Source organism: Ornithodoros turicata, chromosome 8 (genome assembly GCF_037126465.1).
Source record: "Ornithodoros turicata isolate Travis chromosome 8, ASM3712646v1, whole genome shotgun sequence".
Classification (NCBI taxonomy): domain Eukaryota; kingdom Metazoa; phylum Arthropoda; class Arachnida; order Ixodida; family Argasidae; genus Ornithodoros; species Ornithodoros turicata.
The window spans coordinates 14,433,077-14,460,866 of NC_088208.1; the positions used below are offsets into that span (position 1 = coordinate 14,433,077).

The window sequence follows — 27,790 nt, forward strand, 5'->3', positions numbered from 1 at the left end:
CTGAGTTGAGAAGAGCCTCGCGTGTGCGACAGAAGCAGCGTTTACATGAATGCGACAGGAGGTTTACCAGCTCCGGTGGCGCAGCGGTAACGCGTGCGCTTGGAGACTGGGAGGTCCGCGGTTCGAATCCGCGGGCCGGCTGTGCCGTCTGGGGTTTTTCCTGGGTTTCCCTCAGATGTGTAATAGGCGTATGCCGGCACAGTTCCCCTGAAGTCGGCCCATGGACGCAGCTATCCTCCCCCCGAGCGAATTCCGCTCGGTCTTCCACTTCACCCTTTCCTCTCCTCCTCTCCACCACCTTTCCCTTCCCGAGAAACATGCCGCCTAATCAGGCAGGCAGACCTCTCGGGTTCCTCCCAACGACACTCCTCCTCCACTCCTCCTCGACAGGAGGTTGTCGTATCGACTTACCGCAAGAAATCCGCTCAAACAGGGCCAAGTTAACCAATCTGCTGATCAGATGAGTGCGAGGGGGCTTGATAGCTCCGTGCGACGCGTTCCTGTCACACTCATGTAACCGCGGCTCTTGTCCGCGACTATAGCTTTGCTTCTCCGTACGGAACGACAGAAACGTCGCTTCAGGTAAGCACAGTATTCCCTGGACTTGAGTGCAATATACAAATGTTTAATTCGCCAGTGTCTTGTGGGTTAGGAGCGCAGGAGGGCCGCACTCCGCAAACGGAGATGTCCCGTTCAGTGAAAAACAGAACGTGCCATGCGCTTCTCCTTATTCACGTTTTCTTCTTTTTTTTTTTTTTTGCCCTGAACTAGAGCCCTGCAGTAGACGGTCAACTTTTCGTACACATACATACATAGAAATACATGTACACGTGTCGTCAGAGCAGGAGTTCCTGTGTCTTTCTGCTTTCCCATAGGCATAAAGTACAGTGGCCGCCCACCGACAAATGTAGTCCAAGTTCATTAGCGGTAACTGTTCTCTAACCGTGCGTTTTTTATTTTTCATTTATTAATTTATTCGATTTACGGCAGTAAACCCAGGGAACGGGGGGGGGGGGGGGGGAAGAAAACCCACACATTGTGTCTTGACGAGCCCCAGCCATAGCCATGGTTCCTCAGCTATAGGCAAAAAAAAAAAAAAAATACAAATATTACGAAATACGCAAAAAAGTGGAAAACGTGGACGTGCACATCAACTTATGCATATTCCTATCACTTGATAACATATACGTTTATACTGCATATAACTTTTACGAAATACTTTGCCTGTACCAGTTGCGACTATTACAGGTACGGGTACTGGTTACGTTATTTTCTTCATAGACAAATGACCAATTTGTTTGCAGCACTACATTTCAAAATCTCTCGAGCCTAAGGGCATCGATATATCGGTAATAATATATTTTATCCTCTTCCCAACCTTTTTAATGTATGCATATTCATGTCACGAAAGCGAATATTGATAGGTGATCGCTTATGTCTCAATGTCAGCTTTAGTTTGGACTCATGACAGTTTGTTGTTACTAAATCAATAAGAGTGGATATCTGTATAGTGTCACGGGTGTTGGTTCGGTTATTACATTTCTAACGGCATGGGATTTTAGCGATATAGCAAAATCTCTTTCACGCGTTGAACGTTCTAGGATATTCACATTGAGATCGCCACCAAGGCATAGACATATCTATTTAATTTTATAAAGTACAATAATTGAACCCCTGTATGCAATAAGGGGATAAGTCGACTTATCCTCTTTTTACTATTTTTGTTGCAATGACATCTACATACCAGTATGCACCTGCCAATGAAAACGTAGGACCTTATTGGGATTTGTTGGCCCGCTACAGCATGGTAAAAAACGGGAAATGCATGTGTGTCAATGGGACGGACAATCATATCAGGCCCCTTTTCTCATTTTGGGATTTTTCGACTTATCCCCTTATTGCATACATAGGTTCAATTGGTCCACGTACGCAAGGTAGCTACTAAATTAACCGTTTGGATGCCTGTATACTGTGGCGACGATGGGTCGTTATCATTTCATAGAATTTCAATGTCCGATGTACATGCTGTGAGCTCTGACACAATTTCGTAAAGTAGATTTCGTTGAACATAAACGACGACACCGCCACGTCGTTTTTTTTGGTTCTGCACGTATAAAATATTTTGTAACCATCTGTGTGGATTGGGCTAATATTTTCCGTATACCATGTTTCGGTCATCATTATGAAGTAAATAGTGAAAAAGAAACAAATCTAACAATTTGCCTGCCTTGTTGGTAAGACGCTTCAAATATGCTTTTGGGGGTGTTAACTGAGAGAGCTGTTGCGATAAAAACATGTTGCTGCAGTTATATCAATGATTGAAATCTGCATGGTCAGATCATCTGCATGACTAACCTGTAAACTGCAAAACAAGGCTGCCAGATTTCGGACAAGAATGCCTCCCTTGGATGCAGGCAGAATGTGACGTACCGCATTCTGCCGGCAAATAATGCCGTTGACCGCATGATTCTAGGTGGTGTAGTTTTTTTTTATTTACTATTATTCAGTGACACATTTACTGGGATACCCTGTATAGGCCAGACCGGGCGCTGTATCAACACGATACTTAAAACATATGACGTTGGTCTGGAGCACCACTCCGTCAGGACACCTGGCTCTTGACTCCAGGACTCGTGGGTGCTCCCCGCTATTCAGTGATACTACAATTGAGGGTGCTTCGAAGGGCGCGCGCTGCTACAGAAGATCTAGAGGCTCTCTTAAAGGGACTATGAAACGATTTTTTTCTTCGTTTCGTTCGAAAGAAGACATTTTTCTGAGTCTAGAACCGAAATTTTACTTTCGTCGCGCGAGCGGATTTCTCGGGAGCGAATTTAAACGGAGCGGCGAAGGGAGGACAGCTCGCGCCACGCCGTGGCGAGCTGCCGAGCGGAGACACAACGGGTAACTTGACGCGACCACGGCCGGCTCAGCAACACGTCATCGTGACGTGTTGCCGAGCCGAGGAATCCCGCCAGGAGCATGCGCCGTAGGATCCGGCGTATGCGTTCATCGGGAGTGGAAATCTCCATGACAGCAGCTTTCGCGCGATCGGCAGATTTCGGCAGTGGCGGCAGCCACAGCGCGAGCTCGCGGCATTACTTGCCATTGTGCAACACCGGTGACGTAACGGGGAACCGAAGTGCGGTCCGTACAGTTACACCATCGGCAGGGAAATATGCGCGGGAGAGGAGGAACGCGGAAGAGACATTTCCAGCGCGCGCTCCTCGCAGAGTGGAGCGATTTCGTCCGGAAAAAATTGTGGCATATTAGTTTCTCTGCGGGAAGAACAGTTTCCATCGAAAAAAAGTATGGGGGTTCGGGAAATTTCATAGTCCCTTTGATCACAACATCGGAAGAAGATCGCTGTTTGAGCACCCCTTCTTTGGCTCTCTTATCAACCGAGATGGAATATCTTTGGACGCCCCCGGATCGCAACCCGCGTGTGTTGTGTATCTATAGTATTTTTTTTTTCCTTTTCGTATCGTGATAAGGTTTTGGTGTGAACTTCCTTGTATCTAGCTTTTGTATACCAACTTGCTTTGTATTTAAGCCTGTAGAACAAATAAGCTTCTGTTAGTTGAAAACCTGCAGTTCGTTTGTACGCTTTATTGCCCTTGCCCAGGGCTGGCACTGGACAAGGCAAAATACATGTTTTTATCATTATGCATACAGAGGACAAGGCAAAATACATGTTTTTATCATTATGTATACAGAGGACAAGGCAAAATACATCGGCAACATGGCCGCGACGCTCGACGACCTTCTGGACAAACTCTGCCGATGGCATCTTTTCCTCAACCTCATCGCCTTACTCCGAGGATTTCCCGCCACATTCAACATGATGATGCCCGTATTCGTGGCACCCAGGAACCTGGACTACTCTTGCACCAATTCCTCGACCATGTGGTTCAACTAGAGCCTCGCCGTAGGAGACAAGTTGCTCCCGAGCCAGTGCTATTATGTGCCCGACTGCAACGGTAGCTACAAAGATACAAACGAGCTTGAACCCTGCCAGTCCTGGACTTACGACAGAAGTGTTTACGGCCGCACTGTCGCTGAAGAGGTACATTGCTGCACGCCACGTACGTTTACTGTGGCGTCTTATCTGACAATAGAAAGTTTTGCTAACCTTTGTTAAAGTGCCACTCGGGACTCGGAAAACAGCGTTTGTTTTATTCTATAGCCCATGAAAACAAGGTGCCTCAAGGATTCTACACGCGAAATTTCTATCCTGTTTACGAGCGCTGTGCATTTCTGTCAATTTTTGAAAATCTGCTGAGCCTCCACAAGTTGCGATGACGTGACGAGAGAGTGACGTAATCATAAGCCCGCAAATTGCAATGATGTCATGTTCTGGGGAGGGCACTTGTCTCCTTGGGAGAGGACTTCTCCCTCCTTTGTGTTTTCTGGAAGATCGGAGCGGTCGAATAATATATAACGTGGGGCTCCGCTAACGGAGTGCAAAAAGTGAGCCCCATGGAATACGCGAAGGGCAACGACGTTGCCAGATGAGAGCCGGGCGCTCCGTTGGAGCCTAACATGACGTCACAGTTTTTTAAAAAAAGTTCTCTGGCTTTCGCGTTACGTAGAGCCAAAATATTCTGCAGGAATGTAAAGTGAGACAAGAGAACTTCAGTAACATAAATTTGGCAGGATTCTGACGGCACGAGATTTAGATCGTAGTGGCACTTTAAGGAACTGCAGGTGGTCGTTATCCGCAGTCCCACACTGCCGTGCGTGCGGAATGTAACCACAGATCTGCAGGTGAACTCGTGTTACATGTAAATGTACTCCCACATATAGTGTAACAGCCTTGGCGGTTACTTTAAAGGTGCACTAAACAGGTATGCAAGATGTGCTTTTTGTAGATGCATTGTTCTACGTTCACGGCGGTGAAGCGTTTCCAAAAATTATTGGCACTAAAAATAAATTATGGCTCTATGCCGACAAAATATTCACTGTACTCTTTCCAGATCATGTCCCGCCCTGCAGTGTCCTGCCAACAGCAGCCACACGTCATTTTAACGTCACGATCCATCAACCCACGTGGCAAACCACGTGGTTGCGACGGATTAGTGTACCACGGCCACAGTTATTACGGACTCGCTTGCACGAGAAGGCGATAGATATGCGAGGGGCGTAAAGATTGCCTCTAGTACAGGTTGGGACAAAAGTTCACGGAACACGCGAGCGGCGTACTTTTTCTTTGGTGCGACACTCTAGCGGCCGCCGGAAGTGGATGAGTTCACTCTTTTCGGAGGGGTGGAAGGGTGCGCTGTTACCGACACACAGTGGTAACTCCGGTGCCGCTTGGGGGCTTGGGTGTGTCTGGGAAGTGGAAGCTACCGCTGTGTGTCGGTAACAGCGCACGCTTCCAGCCCTCCGAAGCAGTGAACTCGCCCGCTTCCGACGGCAGCTAGGGTGTCGCACCGAATAAAAAGTACGCCGCTCGCGTGTTCCGTAAACTTTTGTCCCAACAGGTAAGAGCGTAAGTTCAGCGCACCTCAGGAACCACGGGATGTGGAGAACGGCTCGTTTTACGTGTCAATATACACCATGGCATATATTGCTATTAGTAGAGTACAATAAATGCAGGACACAACGGTTGAGTCATGTGGAAGTAACGGCTTTCCTTGTTCTTCTTTTTTCTTTTTTTTTCAGTGGGACGTCGTGTGTGACCAGTCCCGGAAGCTGTCCCTCAGCCAAAGTCTTTATCTGGCAGGCCTTATGTTCGGGACATTCATCGCAGGACACTGTTCAGACTGGTAAACTCTGCATTTTTCAGTGGCCACAGTAGACATAATATAGGCAGTTCAAGGATATCGCCCGCATGACTGTACGACACGTTTCTAATATGCTCATAACTTTTTTTAGTTATATGCGATGGTGCGTAACCATGTGAGAACGCCACTTGGCAGAAAGTTATCTCCGACTATAATGAAAATTCGTTGAAGTACGTATTTATGCCAGACTCCGCCGGTAGTCGAATTTCTGACAATCTCCTTGATGACATTGTGCCTTATCGCACACAGACTTTCCGCTGTATGTCACTTGATATCAACGACCTCTACTTCTCCATCGACACCGCAATCCTATTTTCCAGATTGAGGGAGATCACGAAGAATAATTTAATTTGTTTTCAAACAAATGCAGGGATCCCACTTTCCTATTTTCTCGCACTTGCCAAACTTTACCTTTCCTCTGCAGTTGTCAGTTTCAACGATAGTCCTTCCATGCAGTCGAGGGGAATTTGCATTGGTCCTGCTGTCTGACGCAAGCTCAATTTACCTCTCCGCACTTGACAAATCACTATCCTCCTTTTTCAAATCACGTCTTAGCACAGCTCCTCAGGTCCCCCAAACTCACCTCGGAAAACCGTGCAACGAAGAAGGCCGCCACTAGATACCCCACTGTTGCCGTTCCGGATCACTTCGGCGCGCTAAGTTTAGCGGCAAAATGTTTATGTTGTTTCTGCGAATGAATTTAGTCTTTATATGTTCAAATAAAACGCGTATAACAACTTTCTCTGTCGTGTTTCACTTTTTGGTCCGTTTTTAAACGTGTTGAGCGATCGGAAGGATCTAGTGCACGGCTGCGTGCATCACATAGCGTACCTGTCGTACCAGGAGCCGCAGGCGCTGCAGTCGTCCATTTCTCCTTCGGTGACTTGACCTGGCTTGGTTTGTGCTTCAACTGGATCTTTAGCGCGCTACAATCCACGCAAGCCAACGTCTGGTAACAATGGGGTATCTAAGGGCGGCCTCCGGCATTGCACGCATCGGGATAGGAACAAATACATGGGAAAATGGCGACCTTGGGGGACCTGCAGCTCCTATTCGACGATACGTTGATGATAGAGTTAGTTTAGCCTCACATTCAGACTCCGCAACTGAACTCATGGTCTGTGCTCAAAGGACGTGTCCTGAATTGGTCTTTACTTCAGAAGTCCTCTCAAACGGCCGCCCCAAGGAACCGGCTTCCAGTCGGATGCAATATACACACCTGCAAAATCTCCTCATTCCCCCAAAACCCGTGAACCTTGAACTCTCAGTGAACCGCCGCGTTGTCCTACGCTTTTACCACGGTATTTCACATGCCTTAGGAAAATTTGTAACCTCGCAAGGAATCAGAGTAGCCTACTCTGTTCACAACAAGCTGTCCTCCCTCACACCCTTCATGAAATGTGGTCAAAGCCAGCGGTGCACCACATCCCACGTAAAAAAGTTCTTAGACCGCAAAAAGTCGTGCGGGTACCGTATACACCTTCGGTGTGGGGATTCCTACATTGACCAGAGTGTCCGTTGCCTGGACAATAGGCTTGGTGAACACGCTAATAATGTCAGAAACAAATGAAGCCTGGTTCGAACTCAAGGTAATGTTACCATCAACTCAACACCAGCTAGCCTGCCTGTTCCTGGTATGTCCATTGACTGCTATGTCCGTTGTTTCCCTGCAAGGCCCATTTACCGCTACCGCCTGTCTTGCCCATGTTTTTCACACAGGCAAATCAGATCCATTGGAATCTACGGAGTGAGAGGAAATGAAACTAGATATCTACCATCTTAAAACAGGTGGTAGTGGTTGTCGTGGTGGGGGTGGTAGTGATGGAACTGCTTGCCTTATGCCTGGTTCACACTGTTGCATTTTCACGCGGTACGAATGCGGCGCGGCGAACCGAAAAGCATACGCACCGCAAGTGTTTTGCTCGACCGAATTCCACGCGGTACGGATTATCTCCGGCTACGCAGCTGACCAATGAGCGAAGGCGCTTTGGAGAGTTGAGATAGATGAATAGACAGATGGATAGATACACTCTAAAAAAAAGGCGTACTTTTACTCCTTTTGGGGACTAAATGCATTGCCACAAAAAATAGTCCCTTTCGGGAGTAAATGCACGGGAGTAAATGAATGTCACAGAGTGGAGACTGCATTTCGCGCGCTGTTGTAAGAGTCCCAAGTACATAATTCTTGTGCTTGCATGAAAATACTTTGAAGCAAACCGTGATATATCGAGTGACATAAAATCTTGCGCCATACATAGGGCATAATTTGCGAAGAAAGATGCGCTAACTCTTTCTTACTCTGTGTGGCTGGAAAATTGCTACGTTGGCTGGGTTATACAGCCTTATGCCGCTCAAATTGACCAAGGGCACAGATTTACTTAGACTGTTGCATTCAGGAAACCATTCGCGAAGTTCAGTGACAATTTGCAGTCCTGGGGAGTAAATGTCGGGTTAGGGGACTAAAATGGGGAGTAATTGCAGTCTAGAGGAGTAGAAGCTGCAATTGCTCCCTGTTTTACTCCTTTTTTTTTTCTTAGCGTGTAGGAGTAGAAAGAGTGGCGGCATGATTGGTCAAACACAGACGCTTTCCGTATCAAGAACGCATGTCTGAACACCGTGTCGTACGACAACCACATCCACGCTCAATCTGCACCGTACCCGCAACGCAGACTTGGACGTATTTGGAGTATTGTATTTAAAATACCGTATTTTAAATACAATTTGCGGTATTTTGGTATTCTACTCAATACTTTTTGTTTTGTGTATTTGTACTCTATTTCAAATACATTTTATGGTATTTTATACTCAATACTCTAATTACATATTTTGGATCTCCCTCTCAAACTTGCTGTGTCTCGTCTTTCCATTATCTTGCTTGTTCAGTGGAAATTTCCGGAGTCCCCCGGACTTGACCTGGACATTGGCCCTTCTTGGAAGTCTGCATTTAGAGATCCTGCCCCGTGTGTCTTAATCCTCTGCCAGTGAGGGTTCTATTATGTGTACCCTGACGCGCTGACGCCGAATTCTGACCTCGCAGAGCGGGGACCTGCTAAAATTTTGCTTTGTTCTGGGTCACATATACTTATTGGAGTTATGTGGTATCTCTTTGTCATCTTTTTGGGACTTGTGTTTAGATGACTCCTGCCACACAGCGGCGGCTTCCGCTAGTGCGCAGAGTTTTAGTGATTCATGTCACATAGCGACGATTTGCCGCATTGACCAGTGACCGGTGACTTTTTGCGTTCAAGGATAAATAGTATCTTAACTGTATTTCAAATACTTTTTGAAGTATTTTGTACTCTATCTTAATTACTTTAATTTTCATGTATTTATACTCTATCTTAATTACATCCTAACGTTAGTATTTATTATCTTATCTTAAATACATTTTTGAGTATCTTGCACATGTCTGCCGCAACGGAGAGAAGTGGCAGTGTAAACCAGACATTACGCGGTACGCTCAGGCGTGCAATGTCACTGCTATCGCAGGGGGAGGTCGTGCGTCAATGGAACCGTGCCACATCTGTAACTTAGCGTCTCAAGAAAATCAACACTCTTAAAAAATGGTGGTGGTCGTGATGGCGAGAGGGCTCGCCGTTGTCGGCAAAGTGAACTTCACCGCATAGCACGCTCTGAGCCAACCATCATCCTGAACCATAGAAATCTTAAGGAGTATGCTAGAAGGAAACCTCCGAAACTGGGACGTACGGGCGAGGGGAGCGCCATATTGAATCAGCTACTGTTGCCGCGGCGCATGTAAACAAAGGAATCCAGTAAGCATGCAGCAAACACAACGCCAAAAATGTTTTTCGAAAAGTAACATACAGCCAAGAACCCATGAAACCGTAAGATATATGAAAACACACACACATACACACACGAAGAAACAAAGACGCGACACGGACGCCACATGGGGACGCCATCTCCGCCGCTGCCTCAACCAGCCTTGACTACAAGCCTGGATAGGGGCGGACACTGACAAAATACGTAGCCGACGGAAGCAGAGGAGCAACCGAGCAAGTGTTGCAACAGGTTTCGGAACTGTGGCTGCTTTCACGGGCTAGAAATACGCGACGGCTGATTCAATATGGCTGCCTCCGAGCGCATACACTGAGAGAGGGAAGAGCTCCGTTCAAGTCGTTTGCTCTCCTTCAATCCTCCTCCCGCCTTCCCTTCTAGCCTCTCTCCGTAAGATTTCTATGTCCTGAACGACAGCGTTCTCTCGCCATTTTCAACCTTCATTACTTAACGACGACGAAGCGACTAAACCGGATGAAGCTTGCTGAAAAACGGGAGGAGTACGCCATTTTCGTGTTAATTACGAACTGCACAACGGCACAAAAAAGGCGTACGTCCCCGTTTTCAGCAATTCACGGGAAAGAACGGTGTCATTCTGGATGATGATTGACTAGGACAGGGTGTCTACCAACCTGGAAAACCTGGAAAACAGGGAATAGTCAGGGAATTTTGATGTGACTGGAAAAGTCAGGGAATAGTCAGGGAATTGTCAGGGAATTTGGCTAAAAAGCAGCTGAAGTCAGGGAAAATCGCAGACAAGTGCCGTGATGATGCGCGGCGAATCGCCAGTGCCGACCGGTGGATGAGAGGCGATGCCGCAACAACGTTACTGCGAGTAGCAGTTCACCAGTATGACAAGCTCTGACGCAGAAAAGTAGGGTAGCTTCACTAATACTTAATAAATGGTCCGTTTTATGTTGGATCTGGTATCAAAACGTACGAGCAGGCACTAAGTTCCCTTTTGTTTTTGTCAGGGAATTCGCTTGAAATAGTCAGTGAAAACCTGAAAAAGTCAGGAAATTTGAAGGCTGCAGTTTAGTAGACACCCTGCTAGGAGCGTGCCATGTGGTGATGTTCATTCCAGGAACGAACGGTAAAATAAACGAGACATTTTCTGTTGCACAGGTTTGGTCGGAGGCGGACGATACTGGCGGGAATCCTAGCAACGGCTGCGTCGGGGGCTTGGGCAGCCTTTTCGCCCACTTTTATCATCTACACCGTGGCCAGAGTAACCCTTGCATTCGGAGTTAGTGCCTTTCGAGACGTCACGGATGCTCTTGGTATGACATCACTGTGCATATGTGCACAAATATAAAGCGGCGCTTTCGTACATGTGAGCCGCTTAAGTTAGTCACACTCAAAGGGTGACGTCAAAGTTGAATTGAAAGGCGCCTCACTTATAGTAGATTCACTAAATAGGGGTACAGAGTATCGCATTGCTTTTTCCGCGCCGGAGCCGCCGTTCGGTGTCTGCGATTGGGCCAATCGTGTCACGTGGTTTCTCCTTCCAAGAACTAGCCGCCCGTGTTGGGTCACCTCCATGCAAAACCGGTTTATTGGGTTGCGAGCCGGCTCGACACTAACCTCTATAGCTCGACTGCGCGTCCACTACTTCAGCGTCGTTCTCCACCAGAGAAGGGGGAGTAGGAGTCCCATATTTCTATAGGCGACGCAGCCAGCCGCTCCTTGACTCAAGATGGCGGGCTCGCTCGCCGGCGTGGCTCAGTGGCGCTACTCTGCTTCCAATTTGGTGACTCTAACTTATAGGACACGCACAAGTACACGTATGACGATAAATCGTAGCGCGCTCGGGACGGAATATAAAGTCCTGCCAGCGTGAAGCGTTTTCTGAATGGCAGCGAGGGGCAGCGGAAGACAAAATAAACGCAAGGTTCATATCACCGCGCAAAGAAATCTCTTTTTAAGACTCCTATGGTCCTTGGAGAGCAGATATCGCCGGTAGCAGACCACCGAAAGGGCCAATCAAACACCTGTTTCTGGTTAGCACGGGTGCTTTCAGGTTGTGGAATGGCTGGATGTGGAATGGTGTGGGTGTTGCGAAGGTCTTCCCAGGAGTCGGATTTCGCCTGATCAGATTTCCCCTTGTCGTACAGCGGACGCGTGGGCTGGCAATGGGGAGTTCCGCTCGTTGATCTGGAGCGGGCACCTGAGTCTGCTACAAATAAACGATTCTGCAAACCCCCCATCCGGTAAACTCAGCGAGTCGTTCCGGCGCTCCCGTTTGTGCTCGGCTTCACAAGATCTGGAGGAGATGACCGCGTTGATCTTTTCACGTTGGTAATGGTGATAGAAACAACAAAAAAAACGAGACTTATGTCGCGACCACGATCTACTAGATTATAACGACCATGTCATAGGCACCACTTCCCAGCGCCGCATTTGGAAGCTAGCGGTGGCACTACTCATCGGCCCGGTTATTGCTTCCTCAATTTCTGCAATACTTTGTACTTAAGCTTACCTTAGTACTTTTGCACAAGCGGTGGATGTCCCACGGGAGATGCTTCTTTCTAAAGTTGATTATCATCATCATTCTACGCGTTTTCATAAGAGCTGCTGTTGCTGTCGTCTGCTACGGTAGTCGGTGGTGGTGGTGGTGGTGGTGATAGGGCTTGCCGTTGTCGGCCTCACGTATGTGGGCAACGTCACGACTCACGCCCTGGGGTAGTCGGAGGTCCGCTTCTGCGCGTTCAAAATTCAAATTTCCATTGTCCAATCGTGATGCAGATCTCGCGGGCCGATGAGTAGCGCCCCTAGCGGATCATGCGGACGGGCTCCTCATTGGGTTTGCCGATTATCACATGGTCGTTATAATCTAGTAGGTCGTGGTCGCGACAAGATAGGACTGGCTACCCCAGTATCGTTGAAGTTCCGGCTCAGTCCGACCTTTGCAAATCAATTAAAAGAAGAAGCGCTCCGTCGTGGAGTGTTGAGTTGATCTGGACGGAACACGCGAGACCGATCCGAATCGACCAGTGGAACGTAAAGTCTTCGGGAGGGAGGAAAAAAATTGCTCGAGATCTGCCATTTGCTCCATCGATATACGATAAGTAGAGGTTGAGCGATGTATAGATGTTGTACGTAGAAGAGTTTGACACGCCTTTTACTCGTCCCAGTGATGGAGACGGTATCGCCCCGGTTCCGATACCTACCTACAATTTCCCTGGGTATAGGATGGAGCCTGGGCATGTTGGCTCTGCCCGGAGTGGCCTACATAGCGAAGGACTGGCAAGCCTTGCAACTCTACGCCTGCGTCCCTCTCGGTGTTATGTTCCTCGTCTGGATGTACGTATAGCTAAACACATTATCGTGCCAAAATGGTCGATCGATTATCTACAGCTTCCGCGTTGTGATACGCCCGTGCAGATTTCTTCCAGAGTCTCCACGATGGCAGTTAGCGAATGGTGAATACGACGCTGCCCGAAAGAATCTCATGAGGTTGGCCAAGTGCAACAACAGCCCAAAGGAAAGCGTTGAGGAGGTCATTGAAAACGCGCGGGAGAAAGCGGGAAAAGTGAGTGCAAAATGCGTGATAGTCTTTCTATATAGCAGATTGCTGCCTTGCACACAGGGTGATCGCTTCCCCACTCTAAAAACAGAGGTTCACCACATATCACGCTCCTAGCTAACCATAATCCTGAATGACAACGTTATCTCCCTTGATTTGATGAGAGCTGAGGTAAATCCAATGGGCAGTCAGCGTCCATGATGCACAAGCACGATGAAATACACGCAGTGAAGCTTTCATTTGTTTATTGGCATCCTATGTCATCATCACTTCTTCATTTATTGTTGTTGTTGTTGTTTATTACACAAGCTTTCATGCAGTGGACTGCATTTAATCAGGCGTTTTCATCCGATTGGATGAAAAAGGGGGCGTACGCCGTTCTTGTGTCAATTATGAACTGCGTAACGCAACAAAGGTGGTGGTGGTGGTGGTGATAGGGCTTGCCGTTGTCGGCCTCACGTATGTGGGCAACGACTCACGCCCTAGGGGAATGTGCGTCCTGGGCCGACTTCTAAGGGAACTGTGCCGACATATGTCTGAAAGCGTCTGACGCGTAACGCAACAAAAATGGTGTACGCCCTCCCGTTTTCCAGCAAATCAGGAGAAAGAACGATGCCACTTGGAATTATGGTTGGCTAAGAGGCCATTTGGGGGCAATTCGGATGTATGAAAATTGCCACAAGGGGCGATGGTAACGACAGGATCGGCTCGCCGTTGTTGGCAACACAGAAGTGGGCGTCGTCACGACTATAGCCAAAAACAAAGACGGATTGAGGACGAAGGGTGGAGATGCGTAGAAGGTGCGTGAGTTCGTCGGGGAGTGCAAAGTGTTAGAGGGGTCGTTGAGCAAGACTCGCCTCCTGGAGAAAGAGAACAAGGTTTCTTGCATTAGCGGAACGTTCGGCATAAGAACCACCGGGGAAGAGAATGTCCGCTAGCGTGCAAGAGCTCAAGTGAGGGAGATGTGCTTCACGCGCAGAACGGTATGCTCGACAGTCTCGCAGGACGTCCTCGATTATTTCAGGTTGTTGACATTGACCACAACAGGCATCACCCCTAGAGCCGATCTTGAATAGTTGAGAGTTGGTGAACGCAGATCCTGTGCCTAGCTTATGCGGCATTGTCTGTATGCCTCGAGGGAGGTTTTCAATTGTAAGAAGGGGGTGACGATGGTGGATGATGTCCTGTATCCCAGGGTGGCGCAGTTGAACAAGCTGTTGAACCGCCATGTGCCTGTCGGTGTCGTCCAGAGTTGGTAAACAAGGACCACAGTTCAGGTGTGCCGAGGACGCTAGCTGATCCGCCCTTTCGTTGCCGCCGGTACCGACGTGGGACGGGATCCATTGGAAGGCGATATCTCGTCCGGTTTGTGTATGCTGAGCGCACGATATTCTGACGCTTCGTGCTAAGATGTTGTCACACAAGGTGTTCATCACGTCCCATAGGGCGCTTCTCGAGTAAATCAGTAGGACTGCCCTGGCGAACATTCGCACCTGGACCGCAGCTGCTGCGTGCAGTAGAGCCAGGAGTTCATCAGTTGTAAAGGATATCAGGTAACGCAATGTTCTCCCTTGCCAGGCCACGTTCACTGCCATGGAATGTAGAACGCGCAAGTAGCACTTTTGGTACGGTCGTCAATAGAACCACCTGAGAATACTGGAGCGTATGAGCGGTAGACATCGCTTATCAGGTTCTCAGCCGTCACCCTAGCGACCAGGGGGCTACATTGCCTCCTTTTGTGAATACCTGGAACGTAGAGCGTCGCAGCTGGTAGAAACTCCCGCCATGGCGCCGAAGGTGGTTCACCGGGATGTTGAGGCCGGCTCTGGCTGAGGGCCACGGAGCTAGTAGCGGCTAGTAGCGTATACGCTGGCCAAATGGCCAAGGGACGTGTGCGACTTCCTCCCGAGGGCAGAGCGGAGGCGGGCGAGGGGAGTGCTTGCTTCCGGACGTCGCCAAGTTGTCCAAGTACAAGGGTCCCCTAAGCTCGGAATGAATATTAACATGCTTTTCCTCGGCTACCAGGTAAGTCTGGGTAAGTCCAGAGATGTTAGGTATTCCGATGGCGTGCTTATTCCTGCTCGACGAATTTGCTCATGAGCCTGCCATTGTGTAGGTCCTTTGGGGGACACCGGCCATAATCAGTTTGACTAGCGTGGGCAACAGAAAAACTTCCCTGTGGGACACCGCGCTCGAACGTTTTGTGGGAGCTGAAGCAGCCATTGACACACACATCGAACGTACGGGCTGATAGGAAGTCCCAGAGGTATCTCAGCAGGAGGCTCTTGATACAAGCACCTTGTGTTGCAGCCAAACATGCCGCGTGAGTTACAGAGCCATAGAAATTCTTCACAGCCAGGAACAATAAGAGGGCAAATGCATTTGATTTCCTCGCTTCTTTGAGCGATGTAGTCACTTCAGGAATGGCGTCAGAAGCGGACAAACCCTTTCGAAAAGCTGTAATGTGTTTAGGGAAGTGATTGTTGCGTTCAAGGCCCTGCACAGCCTCTTGTGGATTATCCGTTCTCATAGCTTGCCGACACATGAGGTTAAAGCGATAGTACGGTAGGAGGACAACTGCGCGGGAGGTCTCTCCCCTTGTTCAGGACAGGTATCACCCTAGCATGCTTCCAGTCAGGTTGTATGGCGCCAGAGGCCCAGGCAAGAGTACTGCACGGGCCGTATTTGTAGGCCCAAGCCCGGCCAGAGCAGAGCCTTCCTTTGATTTACCCGCCCGTGCCCGGCCCGATGGCTGCCCAGCCCGGGCCCGGTCACGGGTTCTAAGTTTCTTGGCCCATGTATAGGCTATACCCGGCCCCGCCCCGCCCGGTTCACTTCACAATTTGACCGTGGCTAACTAAGAAAGGGGTAACACAGCCTCGAGTCCAGCCTAGGCCCGGCAATCTACGGGAACGAGCCCGGCCAATAATGGTCAAACCCAAGCGCAGCCCAGGCCCACGAAAGAAAGCTTTACCCTGCCCACGGGCCGGGCCAGGCTCGGGTTTTCGGGTAAGCCCGTGCAGTGCTCTAGCTCAGACTGAGTTGTACAGATGGAGAGCCTCCAGCTGCTCTTCACCCCCGACACATAATTGTCACCAAAAAGGCGTTTGTCCCCTCTCTGTTCGAATGAGAAGCTGTGTTTTGCTCCGCCTTCATCTGTCTCAGAAGAAAAAATAATATCTGTTCGTATGTGTGAATGTGCAAGAATGTTGATGCATTTCCCCGTGGATACGATGCTCATAATACGAATATTTTTAAAACATATCGATTATATCGACTCGGAGAAATATTGATAATATGGTCCCATCCATGCTATAGACAATGTGTGATGCGTGACACTTTGCCGTCCTTTTGATGAACGCAGGCGCAAGAGACCAGAAAGGGTTTCTTCATTGACCTTTTCTCAACTAAGCGAAGGGCGCTCACAACGTCGGTGTTCAGCTTTCAACTGTAAGTATGTGGTGCGGATGTGTAGCATGTTGCCCCTCATACACTCTTAAGACTTCACACTTAGCATAACAAGGCCCTATAGTCAATTATCATGCCGAATGACCTCTTTCTCTCGCCTCAGATTTGTTGAAAACGGGAGGGTTACATTTTTTGTGACACTAATGCACTCATATGAACTGCAATAAACCGGTTTATGCCATGCGCTTTTCGCGAATCAGAGGCGAGAAAGATGTCGTTCGGCATGATGATTGATTGACCCTATAGAACGATAGAATATCCGCTTGGCTATAGAACCCGCCTACAAAAACATTTTTAATCAATAAAAGAAGCCTGTACATATGTTCGCATCCACCGCATGCCATGCACACTCATCGTCATTAAATCATCATGCCCTTCATCATGATCATCATCATTACACGATAAGCACATGACGCTGCGCTGCGTCGTTGCGTTTGGTGGAGCTGCTGGCTCGGTTCCCCTCATGCTCCCTACAAGAACATTTCCACAACCGGCGACTCCTTTCTTATGCTATTACTGCGGCTCTGGCCACAACGCTGCTGTCGTGGCCATCAACGCCCCAGCCAGCTCAGACAACGGAAGGCCTGACAATCCAGAGCAGACGATGGTCCCCAGCCCCATGGATAAACGGGACAGCAGCGTACAGTGGCGGTCAGGCATGGCAAGCCGACCAGAGGCAGCTGCTGCGGGCATCTCGTCTTTCGTCCACATAACCGAATGACGTCCACGCCCATGACATATGACATACTCGATCATTCACATCAGCTATCGTGCCCATCGTCATTAAACTATCACCATCATGACGCTGTGCTGCCTCGTTGCCATGTTTGCAGGGCAGTGTCCTCCATGGCATGGTACTACATGACAGTATCCACCGCAGCCGTCGGTACCAACCCATACATCAGCTTCGCAGTTGCTGCTGCGTCCGAGTTACCTGTCAAGCTCATCAACGCGCTATTGATAAGGTTCTGTCGCAGACGATTGGCGCTTCTCGGATCGTTCTTCCTTATCATGCTCGTGATGATCGCACTGATTATATTGCCTAGAGGTAAGTCGACAGCATCCATCAGTCAGCAGGGTCACGGCATATACGCGGTTCCACGCTGTGTTCCCCACAGGAACAGGAAATGATGGAAATGGTGCAGGAAATGATGGATGCAGATGATGGAAAGAGTGTACGATTGAGGGTAGCCACGACACCACGCGGCCGTGGTGATGTATAAGCATATTGACGTTGTTGGCCTTACAATGACTGCGGGCAGCGCCGCGACCTTAGCTTGAAATGAGGGTAGAATGCGACCAGGAGTGTTTGACGGTTGACCGGTTCGAAGCTACGAGAGGTCAAAAGCCTTGACCTGGCATGTCACTGAAGTCTTTGTACAAGCCAGTTTCAGGGTGTATGGGCTAGATTCTGCGCTGTCAAACGACCCGTAGAGAACGTACTTTTGAAGTGCGCAGTTCCGTTCACAGTACCGCTCTGCTAGGCAAGTTTTTTTTTTTTTCTATTCGGTGTTAGCGCCTCGAATCAACTGTGGCTACGAGCGATGTGCAGACGTGGGTGGGTGGAGTGCGAGACAAAGGAGGTTACTATCAGTCATGGGCAGACCTCAGGAGTAACTATACCGACATCCATCTGGAAAGTGCTCCGCAATACACAGGGACTTGGGCAGGACTTGCATGATCAAAAGGGTGTTGGAATTCTGTGGGGGGAGGGGGTATATGTCTATTAGAATAGTAAAAGGAGAGGGAAGGTCAGTCAGACGCCAGATGGGCTTGCTATTCTATTGGAAAGCAACACCGAGAAAGAGAAAGAGGAAAAGAAGAGTAAGCAAGAGAAGGAGAAAGACAGGGAGGGGATGATACCCGTATCGCCGGTTTGCGGGCCCCGGTGGCCTTTATAGCAAGCATGTGTGATGGAAAGTTGCATAATCTTCGGCGGTGTTTTGGGGGCTGCAGAGAAAATCCCTGCGGCGCTAGGTGTTTCCGGCGCATACCGTCATGTACGTGCAGCAGCCGCTTCGAATGCGGTCAATATGAAATCGGACTTTCGCCGTGCCCCAAAACTCTTGTGCGACATAGAGTTGAGCGCTGATACGGTTCGTAGAGCTCTGACGTTGCAATCGTTATTATAACGAATTCAAACAACTGAAGGAGAAGAAGTTCTGACGCCAGGAATTTTGGGTCTTCTGATCTCCGGTCAGATATGCAAATCGTCCCTGGTATCCTCTCTAATTGTGTACTGCCTCGGCCAATTCTCGTTGTATATGTTGTCGGTATAGACTCTAAAAGCGGAGTTTCACCGCATAGCACTATCCTAGCCAACCATCAGCCCGAATGACAACGTATATATATACTCTCTTGATTTGACGAAAACAGAGGGTGACGACATTTTTGTGGCGATTATGAACCGCGTAGTGCCACAACAATGGCGTACTCCCCCATATTCAGCAAATCAGGGAGCAAAAAACGTTGCCGCGCGAGATGATGCCCTGTAGAAAAACAAACAAACAAACAAACAAACAAACAAACAAACAAACACACACACACACACACAAAATCAGTCGTTCATATAGCACGTACAACTTGGCCGGTTGACACAAATCCTTTGTAGGCGACAAAACGAACATACGGACCAATGTAGTAAAGACCACATATAGTCTTAACATCATGACACGACTATTCGTGGTCTTCAGTGTATTAGTTCGTATGTTCACTTTGTCTCCTGTAAAGGATCATCTATATTGGTCCTGTATGAAACTGTATAGGATTATATAAGGTTCATAAAGGTTATGCGGAAGCCTATACAACTTCCGTGTTGTTCAATATGGAATCCCATACGAAGCCATGTAGGAGTATGTGGAGTCCTACATCGATCATGTAGGACCGTGAAGGAGTCATACAGGATAGTATTCTGGCCATGCAGTAGTTATAGGTGGTCCTATATGTAGGTCACGTAGTAGTCATACAAGGTCCTATATCTGCCACATATGAGTTTTGTAGTGTCCAATGACGACCAGTTACGAGTCCCTGGAAACCTGAAACAATTGGGGATGTGTGGTAACACATGAGAACTCTGAAAATTGATATAATTTTTAAATGTTAAAAAAGTGGTGTTGCCTTAATTTTTGAAAGATGCACACAGTACGTCCAGTATTATTATTATTGTTGTTGTTGTTGCTTGATTTCGTGTTAGCGCCGTGAAGCAACTGTGGCTATGAGCGACGTAGAGACCTGGACAGATGGAGAGAGGACAGCAGGGAAGAGAGGGGGACAGGGAGGGTCCATTATTAGTCGACCAAACATGAAACATACAATGATGCGTGCATTCCTTGAGAGGCACATATGACATATTGACATATGACCCCATCGAGCGACACCGAGGTGTCGCTCGTTGGGGTACCGGTTCTAATATGGTCGGCTAGAAGCGTGCTATGCGGTTAGTTCGTTTTTAACGGTGTATTTAAATTTCGCGCGCTCCAAGGCCGTGTTGGTAGACTCTCGAGCAAGAGCTCGTGGCGAGTGACGGGTCAAAATATGGAGACATGGACAAGTTGAAGGTCGGGCTGAAGATTCCTGGGTAGTCTTGTTCAGGGTGTTACCCCATAACTGTCTACCTGCACCGCCATGCCGTGCTCGCCAATTACTCAATGAAGGCGGAACATTGTTCTATCGACATAGAAAGCTTATAAGCACATTCCATCATGGTGAATTACGAAGTGACCGAGCCCTGCCGCGCAAGGGTATAACGCGAGACATGGGATTTCCATAGTCAGAACAATCAAGATGGCGGTATTACGAAGAACAGTTAATTAGCAGTTAACGAGGAATATAATTTATTCTACAGGACCTCTTCAGCACTGTTGATCTGTTACACAGGTTACCCATGGGTGAAGCTTGCCTTGCTGATCGTTGGAAAGATGTGCACCTCTGCTAACGGCGTCATCATCCGCGTTCATGTCAGCGAGGTTTACCCAACTATCGTGCGCTCTGTGGCTTTGGGCGTCTGCATCACAATTGGAAGAGTGGGCACCGTCGTCTCACCCTTCTTGGACGACTTGGTGAGTTTGTTTAAAGTGACTTGGCAATAAAAGCGCCAAAAAAGGCGAACACAGACGACACGACATTACGACTTCAACAATGAAACTGTTGAAAGTACTATTCTATGGTGTGTCATCTGCGTTCCTCTTTTTTAGCGCTTTTATCGTCAAGGAAATGTACCAACAGAGCCAAATGGATGTTTAAGCGTTTAATGTGACACTGTACACTACACCCTACTATGGACTAAAATACCGATAACTATGAGTTCCGCTAGTTCACACAGTCCTTGTCAATCGTTTTTCGATGTGGTCGACGATGTGGTCATCCCGTGGCATTCAAATCTTTAATGGCACTACTGCGTCCCTAAGCTTCTTCAAAACAGCGCGCTGAACCCAATTCGTATCCACAGTCGATTACATGCACGACGCGCGATGAAAACATTACACCATTTCTCTTTTTTTCTTCTTTTTTTTGTGCGCTTGGATGGTAAGGTTTATATCCCTGTCACACGACAAACTGAATGTCATTTCCACCGATTGATATTCGTTTCGTGTCACACGGTGGATCCAAATGGAAATACATATTCGCCCAGCGATAAAGTACGGGGTACGCTTCATCCGCTTGTACCTCTCGCTCTGACCGCGTACCGTCGCAGTTGAGAGATAGCAGTGAGCTTTAGTGTACCGTGGATAAAGTTACCGTGCCTATCGGGACCGATCGCAGTCGTGACCAGACTTGTGCCCGTTACTCGAAAAAAGTAATTGGTTACCGTTACTTGTACGGAAAAAGTAATTGATTACCGTTGCCAATTACTGGACTCCAAATGTAATTGAGTAACGAGTAGAAAAGTAACGCGTTACTCCGGTCGTTACTCTGCATTCACGCAAATTATACCCGTCTTTGTGTGCCTCAGAGGGGGAGGGGGGGAGAAAGAAAGAAATCGTTCAACAGCGGAAGAACTGAAATAACACGAGAAACAAAAACCCGCAGGACAAGTAGATCTGTACGTCTACTGCATTTATCGCCTGGGAAGACGTTGGCCCGATTGTGGAAGCGCATTGCGTGGATCTTCCCATGACTCACTACACCTCCAAAGCTACCGCAAAGGTACCACCACACTGGTGTAGTAAGAGATTAGGGAGAGAGACCCCAAAATTCCATAACCTTATTGCAATGACTTCCGCTCACTGCACGAGGGTCTTGACTTGGGGCAGAACATCTGAGAGATGAGTTAATCTCTACCGGAAAAGTAATCAATTACTGAGTAATCGATTACTCGGAAAAGTAATTGATTACTCTAAAAATTACTTTGACAGTAAAGTAACTGATTACTCTAAAAATTACTTTGACAGTAAAGTAACTGATTACTCTAAAAATTACTCATAAAAGTAATTGATTACAAGTAACGCAATTACTAGTAACGCGTTACGCACAAGTCTGTGCGTGACTCAATGTTATCCACCGATTGGTTCCGGTTGATACGGTTCGACTAAGTCACCTTATCAACGGTCTGCTAAAACTCTCTAGCAAAAACAGCAACAATAAACCGTTAGTAGAAACTAAAGTACGAATGAAAAGTTGCACTCCGATATTTTATCAGGAGTTTGATAACTTTTGACGGGAAGGAAGGACGGCTATACACTGTCTTTCGGACGGCTACCTTCGTTCCCAGTCGCCATGTTGCCAAGTGCGGTGCAGATAGGTTGCTTACGTGTCTTTTGCCGAGTAAGGTTTGTTGAAAACGCGACGAGTTTGTGAAATAATCTAATGTCACGCTAGTTTCTAGAAAAATAGATAAAAATGTAACTAATGTACCTGTATAACGCTTCACATGTTCGACAGTGACACCAATGGACGATTTTAAAAAGATGCGCGCGCCATCAAGCGCGTGGCGCAAGGCAGCATGGGAACTTTGAGGGACACTGCTCCGTCGTCTGCTTCGGATATGCTTCATATCGGCTGACGCTGTGGCTGCGCACACCGGGAATGTTGTTGTTCTTCTGCCTCCGCCTCTGGCCATATCGTAATGCTTGAAGGCGCTCTAAGTTCCCATGAGCCCTTGCGTACCACAGGTGGCGCTTGCTTTTCTAAAATGGTCTATTGCGAATGCCATTCCGTCTCGTTGTGTAGCTCGATGCAAGACAAACGTAGGACATTGTGTGCAGTTTCGGAAATGGTCCAATAGGAATTCGATTTGGAAATCGAATCGCTTCGGTATCTGAAAAAAAAATAAAAAATAATAAAAAAGAAAATTCGCGCATGCCTAACCTTTAGTGTATTGTGCTGCCTGGGACATGGCATGTGTTCATGTAACTGTTCATGACACGGCCATTTTCCTTTTCAGGGCCTGATAACCTTCCCGTGGATGTCCAAAGCAATTACGTCCGCCCTGTGCCTGTCGTGTGCTTTGGCGACAAGGTTGACGCGGGAGACCTTCCAGAAAGCTCTTCAAGACAACTTCGACACGAACCAACAAGAGTGAGTACTGTTGGGGACACGGTTGTCTAAAATCTCCAGCCCGTGGCCGAGCAGTCCCCTATCGGCGATGTCGCGCACGAAGGAACTATACCATTACAGTCTCCGAGGTAAGGCCACGCAGCGCCGCCTGTCGGGAGCGAGTACCATCGCATTCTCAGCGTCGTCTGCTACGGAGAGCAGGGAGCGAGTACCATCGCATTTTCAGCGTCGTCTGCTACGGAGAGCAGTTCAGCGCAGCCTCCCCTCGGGGAGGGTATTGGTGTAGTTCCTTCGTGTGCGACATCGCCGACAGGGGATCGCTCCGCCACGGGCTGGAGATTTTAAACAACCGTGTCCCCAACAGTACATGGCTTTTAGAGCTCTCTGTTCTAAGTGATCACATGACCATCTTACTTTACAGAGCGACACAAAGTCTGACAAGTCGCAGTCAAAGTACGGGCTGCACCACAAAGTTATGATGCAACGTCATCTTCTAGAAGGCCATGTGCGGTGATGCACGAGCGTTGTATATAGCGGATGCTCTTACCCTTCACGTTCGGTTAATGTGCATTCCCGCTTGTATCGCTGATTTTTTTATTGTGCTGTTGTATTTCACTCGAGTGTCGTACGATCTTGAGAGAGAACTTCACCACATCACACGTTGGAGACCAACCCATGCAAGGAATAAAAAGCATAGAAAAAAAAATCTGTGACGATTTAGCGGTAATTACCTGGGGAATGCTGACGGCATTAAAATATAATGGTACTCCGTTGCTTTACGTCGCCAGAAAACTGGGATCATGAGAGACGCCACTGTAGTCCATCTGTGGACTAATTTTGCTGATGGCCGAGGGCTGAAGGGGCTGTTATTTCAACACACTGCACACTCGATTTAACGTCCTTCGTGAAAGAGGCTATGTGCCAGCAACTTGTGCCCTGCCTGACACCCAGTTGCTGGCGTCCACGGCCGTGTTCGAATGTGCAGCCAGCAAAAATTGAAGTATCTGTTCGAAATACGCTTAATAAAGTGAAAATCCGCAATGACACCAGAAAGACTGCGGTACATCCGTTGCCTTTGGGTTGTCAGGAACATGTGCACGAAATGTGTATTTCCAAATATTATTAAATTTTCCCAAATATTAAATATTGTTCGAACGAATTTATTAGGAAGCGAGCGCTTCGCCTCCGTGAAGCGAGAGGGCGCTGGATGACACTAAATGTATTGCTCCGTAGACGAAAGCGTGTGCTGGGCGAACGCAACGCATCCTGGGCAGGTCCTGGTCGCACGTTACAACAAACGTCACACGTGACCTTAAAGATGGCGGCGCCCGTGATCGGCGGCCAAAACGTTCGTAAAGAACATGGTTGCTGTTTCTGCGCGATGTTTCGGGTGTCTTTCGATCACGGTAATTATTTTTATCCGATAACCTAGAAGTAAAACGCACAGTTTTGCACATAAGGCCTCCTACTGTTTACGACTTCCAAAGATGTGATGACGACCGCGCGGTAAGACACACCGAGGCAATGCGATGTATTTAAGCTAAGGAGAAATGGGGTACCATTATGCGGAAGAAGCACCGCCTGGTTTGCGCTGCACCAGCTCCGGTGGCGCAGCGGTAACGCGTGCGCTTGGAGACTGGGAGGTCCGCGGTTCGAATCCGCGGGTCGGCTGTGCCGTCTGGGGTTTTTCCTGGGTTCCCCTCAGATGTGTAATAGGCGTATGCAGGCACAGTTCCCCTGAAGTCGGCCCATGGACGCAGCTATCCTCCACTTCACCCTTCACCCCTTCCTCTCCTCCTCTCCACCACCTTTCCCTTCCCGAGAAACATGCCGCCTAATCAGGCAGGCAGACCTCTCGGGTTCCTCCCAACGACACTTCTCCTCCTCCTTCCTCCTCCTCCTCCGGTTTGCGCTGCAAAATACGTTCATTTCTTGGCTTTATGACGACGGAGATATGTCGGTAAGCGGCCAAACGATATGTGAATAATGTCGCATGACCTCAAAATGAGTTTTTCTATGACGCGACCAGGACAAGATGTCAGTTTTGCAAAAGGCACCCGCTTGAGGGTAGTTACAACAATGGCGGGTTTGTGTCACCCCTGTGCTGTTGGCATCATCTGGCAAGAGAAAAGGCCGGTTTCAAAGCAGACGACAATGCTGGGTGACGTCACGGTATATGCTCCTCCGGACGAACCGCCATAATATGAAGCTCTGTTCTCTGCTCTTCGCATTTCGGTTTCGGTTTGCTATTGTCATCTACTAATTCATTACTCGCGCAAAATGAATGCAAACTCGGTATCGGGGGATGGTTCATGATTTTGCGGAAAACGAGGGGCGTAAGCCCCCTTTTTTTAAAACTAACATAATTGCAAAGCATCACAAAAACAGCGTACGCATATCATTTTCAACGAATCAGGGACGGGAACGATATCATTATAGATGATGGTTTGATAGGATCCTGTTATACTGTGAAGTTCTCCTTTGAGAGTGTAACGCCGGTATTTTTAAGGGCGGATAGCAACCCTGTTCTAGGCGCTTCATTATCCACGAAATATATACTGAGCAATAAAAAATTAGAAACCTGTTACAACGATTTTGTACTCCGTTCATCTGTAGACAAGTTTCAGGGCGCGGCCTGATCGGTGGTGGTGGTAATGGTGTAAGGGCTCGGCTGATAGGCATTCGCATCAAAGACACGACGTTTACCAACATACAATGATTTCTCCTCACGCAATGGACGACGCCGTCATCTCAACACCAACACAAAAGGAATGGGACGCATGACTTGCGTTGTTTGCGAACTATGGGCGAATAAAGAAGTCGCACTGTCCGCTTTCCCTCTCCTTCTCCCGGAGGACGATCGTGCGGAACGCCCTCCCATTGGTCTCCTCAAGCCATTCGTCCAGTCATCGCGGGAGATCGTTTCAACAGACCAATCAGTGACCCCTCCGCATGGATATACCGAAAGCAGATACCGAAACCCATCCGACAGTGAGTTGGTCGCACAGGAGAGGTTGCCTGCTTGCATAGGGTGCGTTTTCGTATTCAACTCTGGTAACTCCGAGTTACTTTCAGCCGGCGAAAAATAGCCAGAGTAGCGGAAATGACGTCATAACTGTGCGGCGAAAATTAGCCAGAGTAGCCAGGGAGTGACAACTCTTCTCTACTCGTCGTTCTGACGTCACACACAAGATAGCAGACGACGATGGGTCGTCTGCTACCAACCGTGCTGTTGACAGACAATTTGGGTGGTGTTCAATTTGGAAATGTAGGACTTGTTAAAAACTGTTGAACATTTATAAAATCTGCTAGAAGAGGTGGTGGTGGTGATGGTGAAAGGGCTCGCCGTTGTCGGCCTCACACATTTGGGCAACGTCACAACTAATGCCCTGGGGGAATGTGCGTCCTGGGCCGACTTCTAAGGGAACTGTGCCGACATATGTCTGAAAGCTTCTGAGGAAAACCCAGGAAAAACCTCAGACAGCACAGCCGGCTAGAGTGCACGCATGTGCGGTTAGTTGTTAAACCGGCAGTATGCCACCACTACCACATCGTTTCGCCCGTCAGGCCAGTCCGCCATTTTGAGCGCAGAGTAACTCTAGCCGTTCGAAAATTACGGTCAAAGGTGGCTACTCTGGAGTCACGTGATGATAAAGGCTCTGACGTCGTTACCCAATTCCTGGCTACTCGGGTTGAATAAGAAAACGCACCCATAGAAATCATGAGGAGAGAGACTAGAAGCAAAGCTGGGGGACAGAAACAGAGGAGAGCAAAGGACTTGTACGGAGGCGATGATACCTCCTCCTATCGTCGAAGTCTGGCAGCCGCCATGATGGGTCGGGTGGTTTCGGCGGCGGCATTTCCCCGCGTGAATGACAGTCCGTTTTGGCACTCTGGTATCCAATCCAATCCAATCCAAGTCGGGCTTTCTCCCGCCGGGCTCCGAGTGTTTTCGTCTGCTAAGAGAACGGCGCGCCGAGATCCCGTTCGAGTAGGCCTGCCATATATCTAACATGGCAGCTAACTTATTGGGAGATGCTCCTCTTCGCGAGCATTGCATCATGGTATTACAAAAGCTCAGTGCATGCTTACGAGAACCAATACCCCGGTTCTCGGTCGCGGACGCGGGAGTGAGTTCCATGGTTTTCATCTGCAGGTCCGTATTGCTGAAAGCCAGACCTCTCTTGTTCTAATTTTTTTTTTGTTCTACGGACCTTTGTCAAACTATGTATTTCTAACCCCACAATGTATTTCTCTATTTTACTAGTGTAATGTTGAAATTTTCAGAGAGGCCACCACCGCATCACCACCAGCAATGGGGTAGAGTATCGCCCCTGGCCATGAAGCTCCCCATCTCCAAATAAAGTTGTTGTCTCAGAGAGATGTCCAGTTTCAGTACAACTTGGTTGCATTACACATCAGGGAAGCTGAAACATATTTCGTACATTCTTCCAGCCAACAAAGGAAAAGTAACTGTAAAAGTACCGAGGGTGCTGTTGAGGGCAACTGTATCTGGGTATTTTTTTTTTCGTGCAATGGTATCTCTAACTGCAACTTAGATACTTTTGAAACCATCTAACTGTTACAGCCCTGGATAGGAAACACCCTTTCTGACGTAGTGCTCGTCGCTGGCACACAAGCACATGATGACACATGATGTTCTAAGGCTGGAACACATAGAAAGGACAAATACGTACAAAGCATCAAGTGCCGAAGAAAT

General features: G+C 48.3%; 1 protein-coding gene across 4 annotated transcripts; it reads left to right on the forward strand.

Annotated features, from left to right (window-relative positions):
- Positions 1 to 27,424, forward strand: LOC135366501 (organic anion transporter 3-like). Of its 4 annotated transcripts, none has more exons than XM_064599213.1 (11): positions 1 to 582; positions 3,714 to 4,063; positions 5,662 to 5,765; positions 10,707 to 10,861; positions 12,716 to 12,884; positions 12,966 to 13,113; positions 16,472 to 16,557; positions 17,409 to 17,623; positions 20,452 to 20,633; positions 22,958 to 23,095; positions 27,358 to 27,424. In XM_064599213.1, the coding sequence occupies exons 3-10, from the start codon at positions 5,728 to 5,730 to the stop codon at positions 23,093 to 23,095; spliced, it is 1,131 nt and encodes a 376-aa protein (XP_064455283.1). In that variant the 5' UTR covers positions 1 to 582; positions 3,714 to 4,063; positions 5,662 to 5,727; the 3' UTR covers positions 27,358 to 27,424. The 4 variants fall into 4 exon arrangements, with proteins under 4 accessions (XP_064455283.1, XP_064455282.1, XP_064455281.1 ...); XM_064599212.1 differs by having other exon boundaries at positions 22,958 to 23,091; positions 27,358 to 27,421; XM_064599211.1 differs by lacking the exon at positions 27,358 to 27,424 and adding an exon at positions 23,492 to 23,951 and having other exon boundaries at positions 22,958 to 23,091.
- The last annotated feature ends 366 nt before the right edge of the window (positions 27,425 to 27,790 follow it).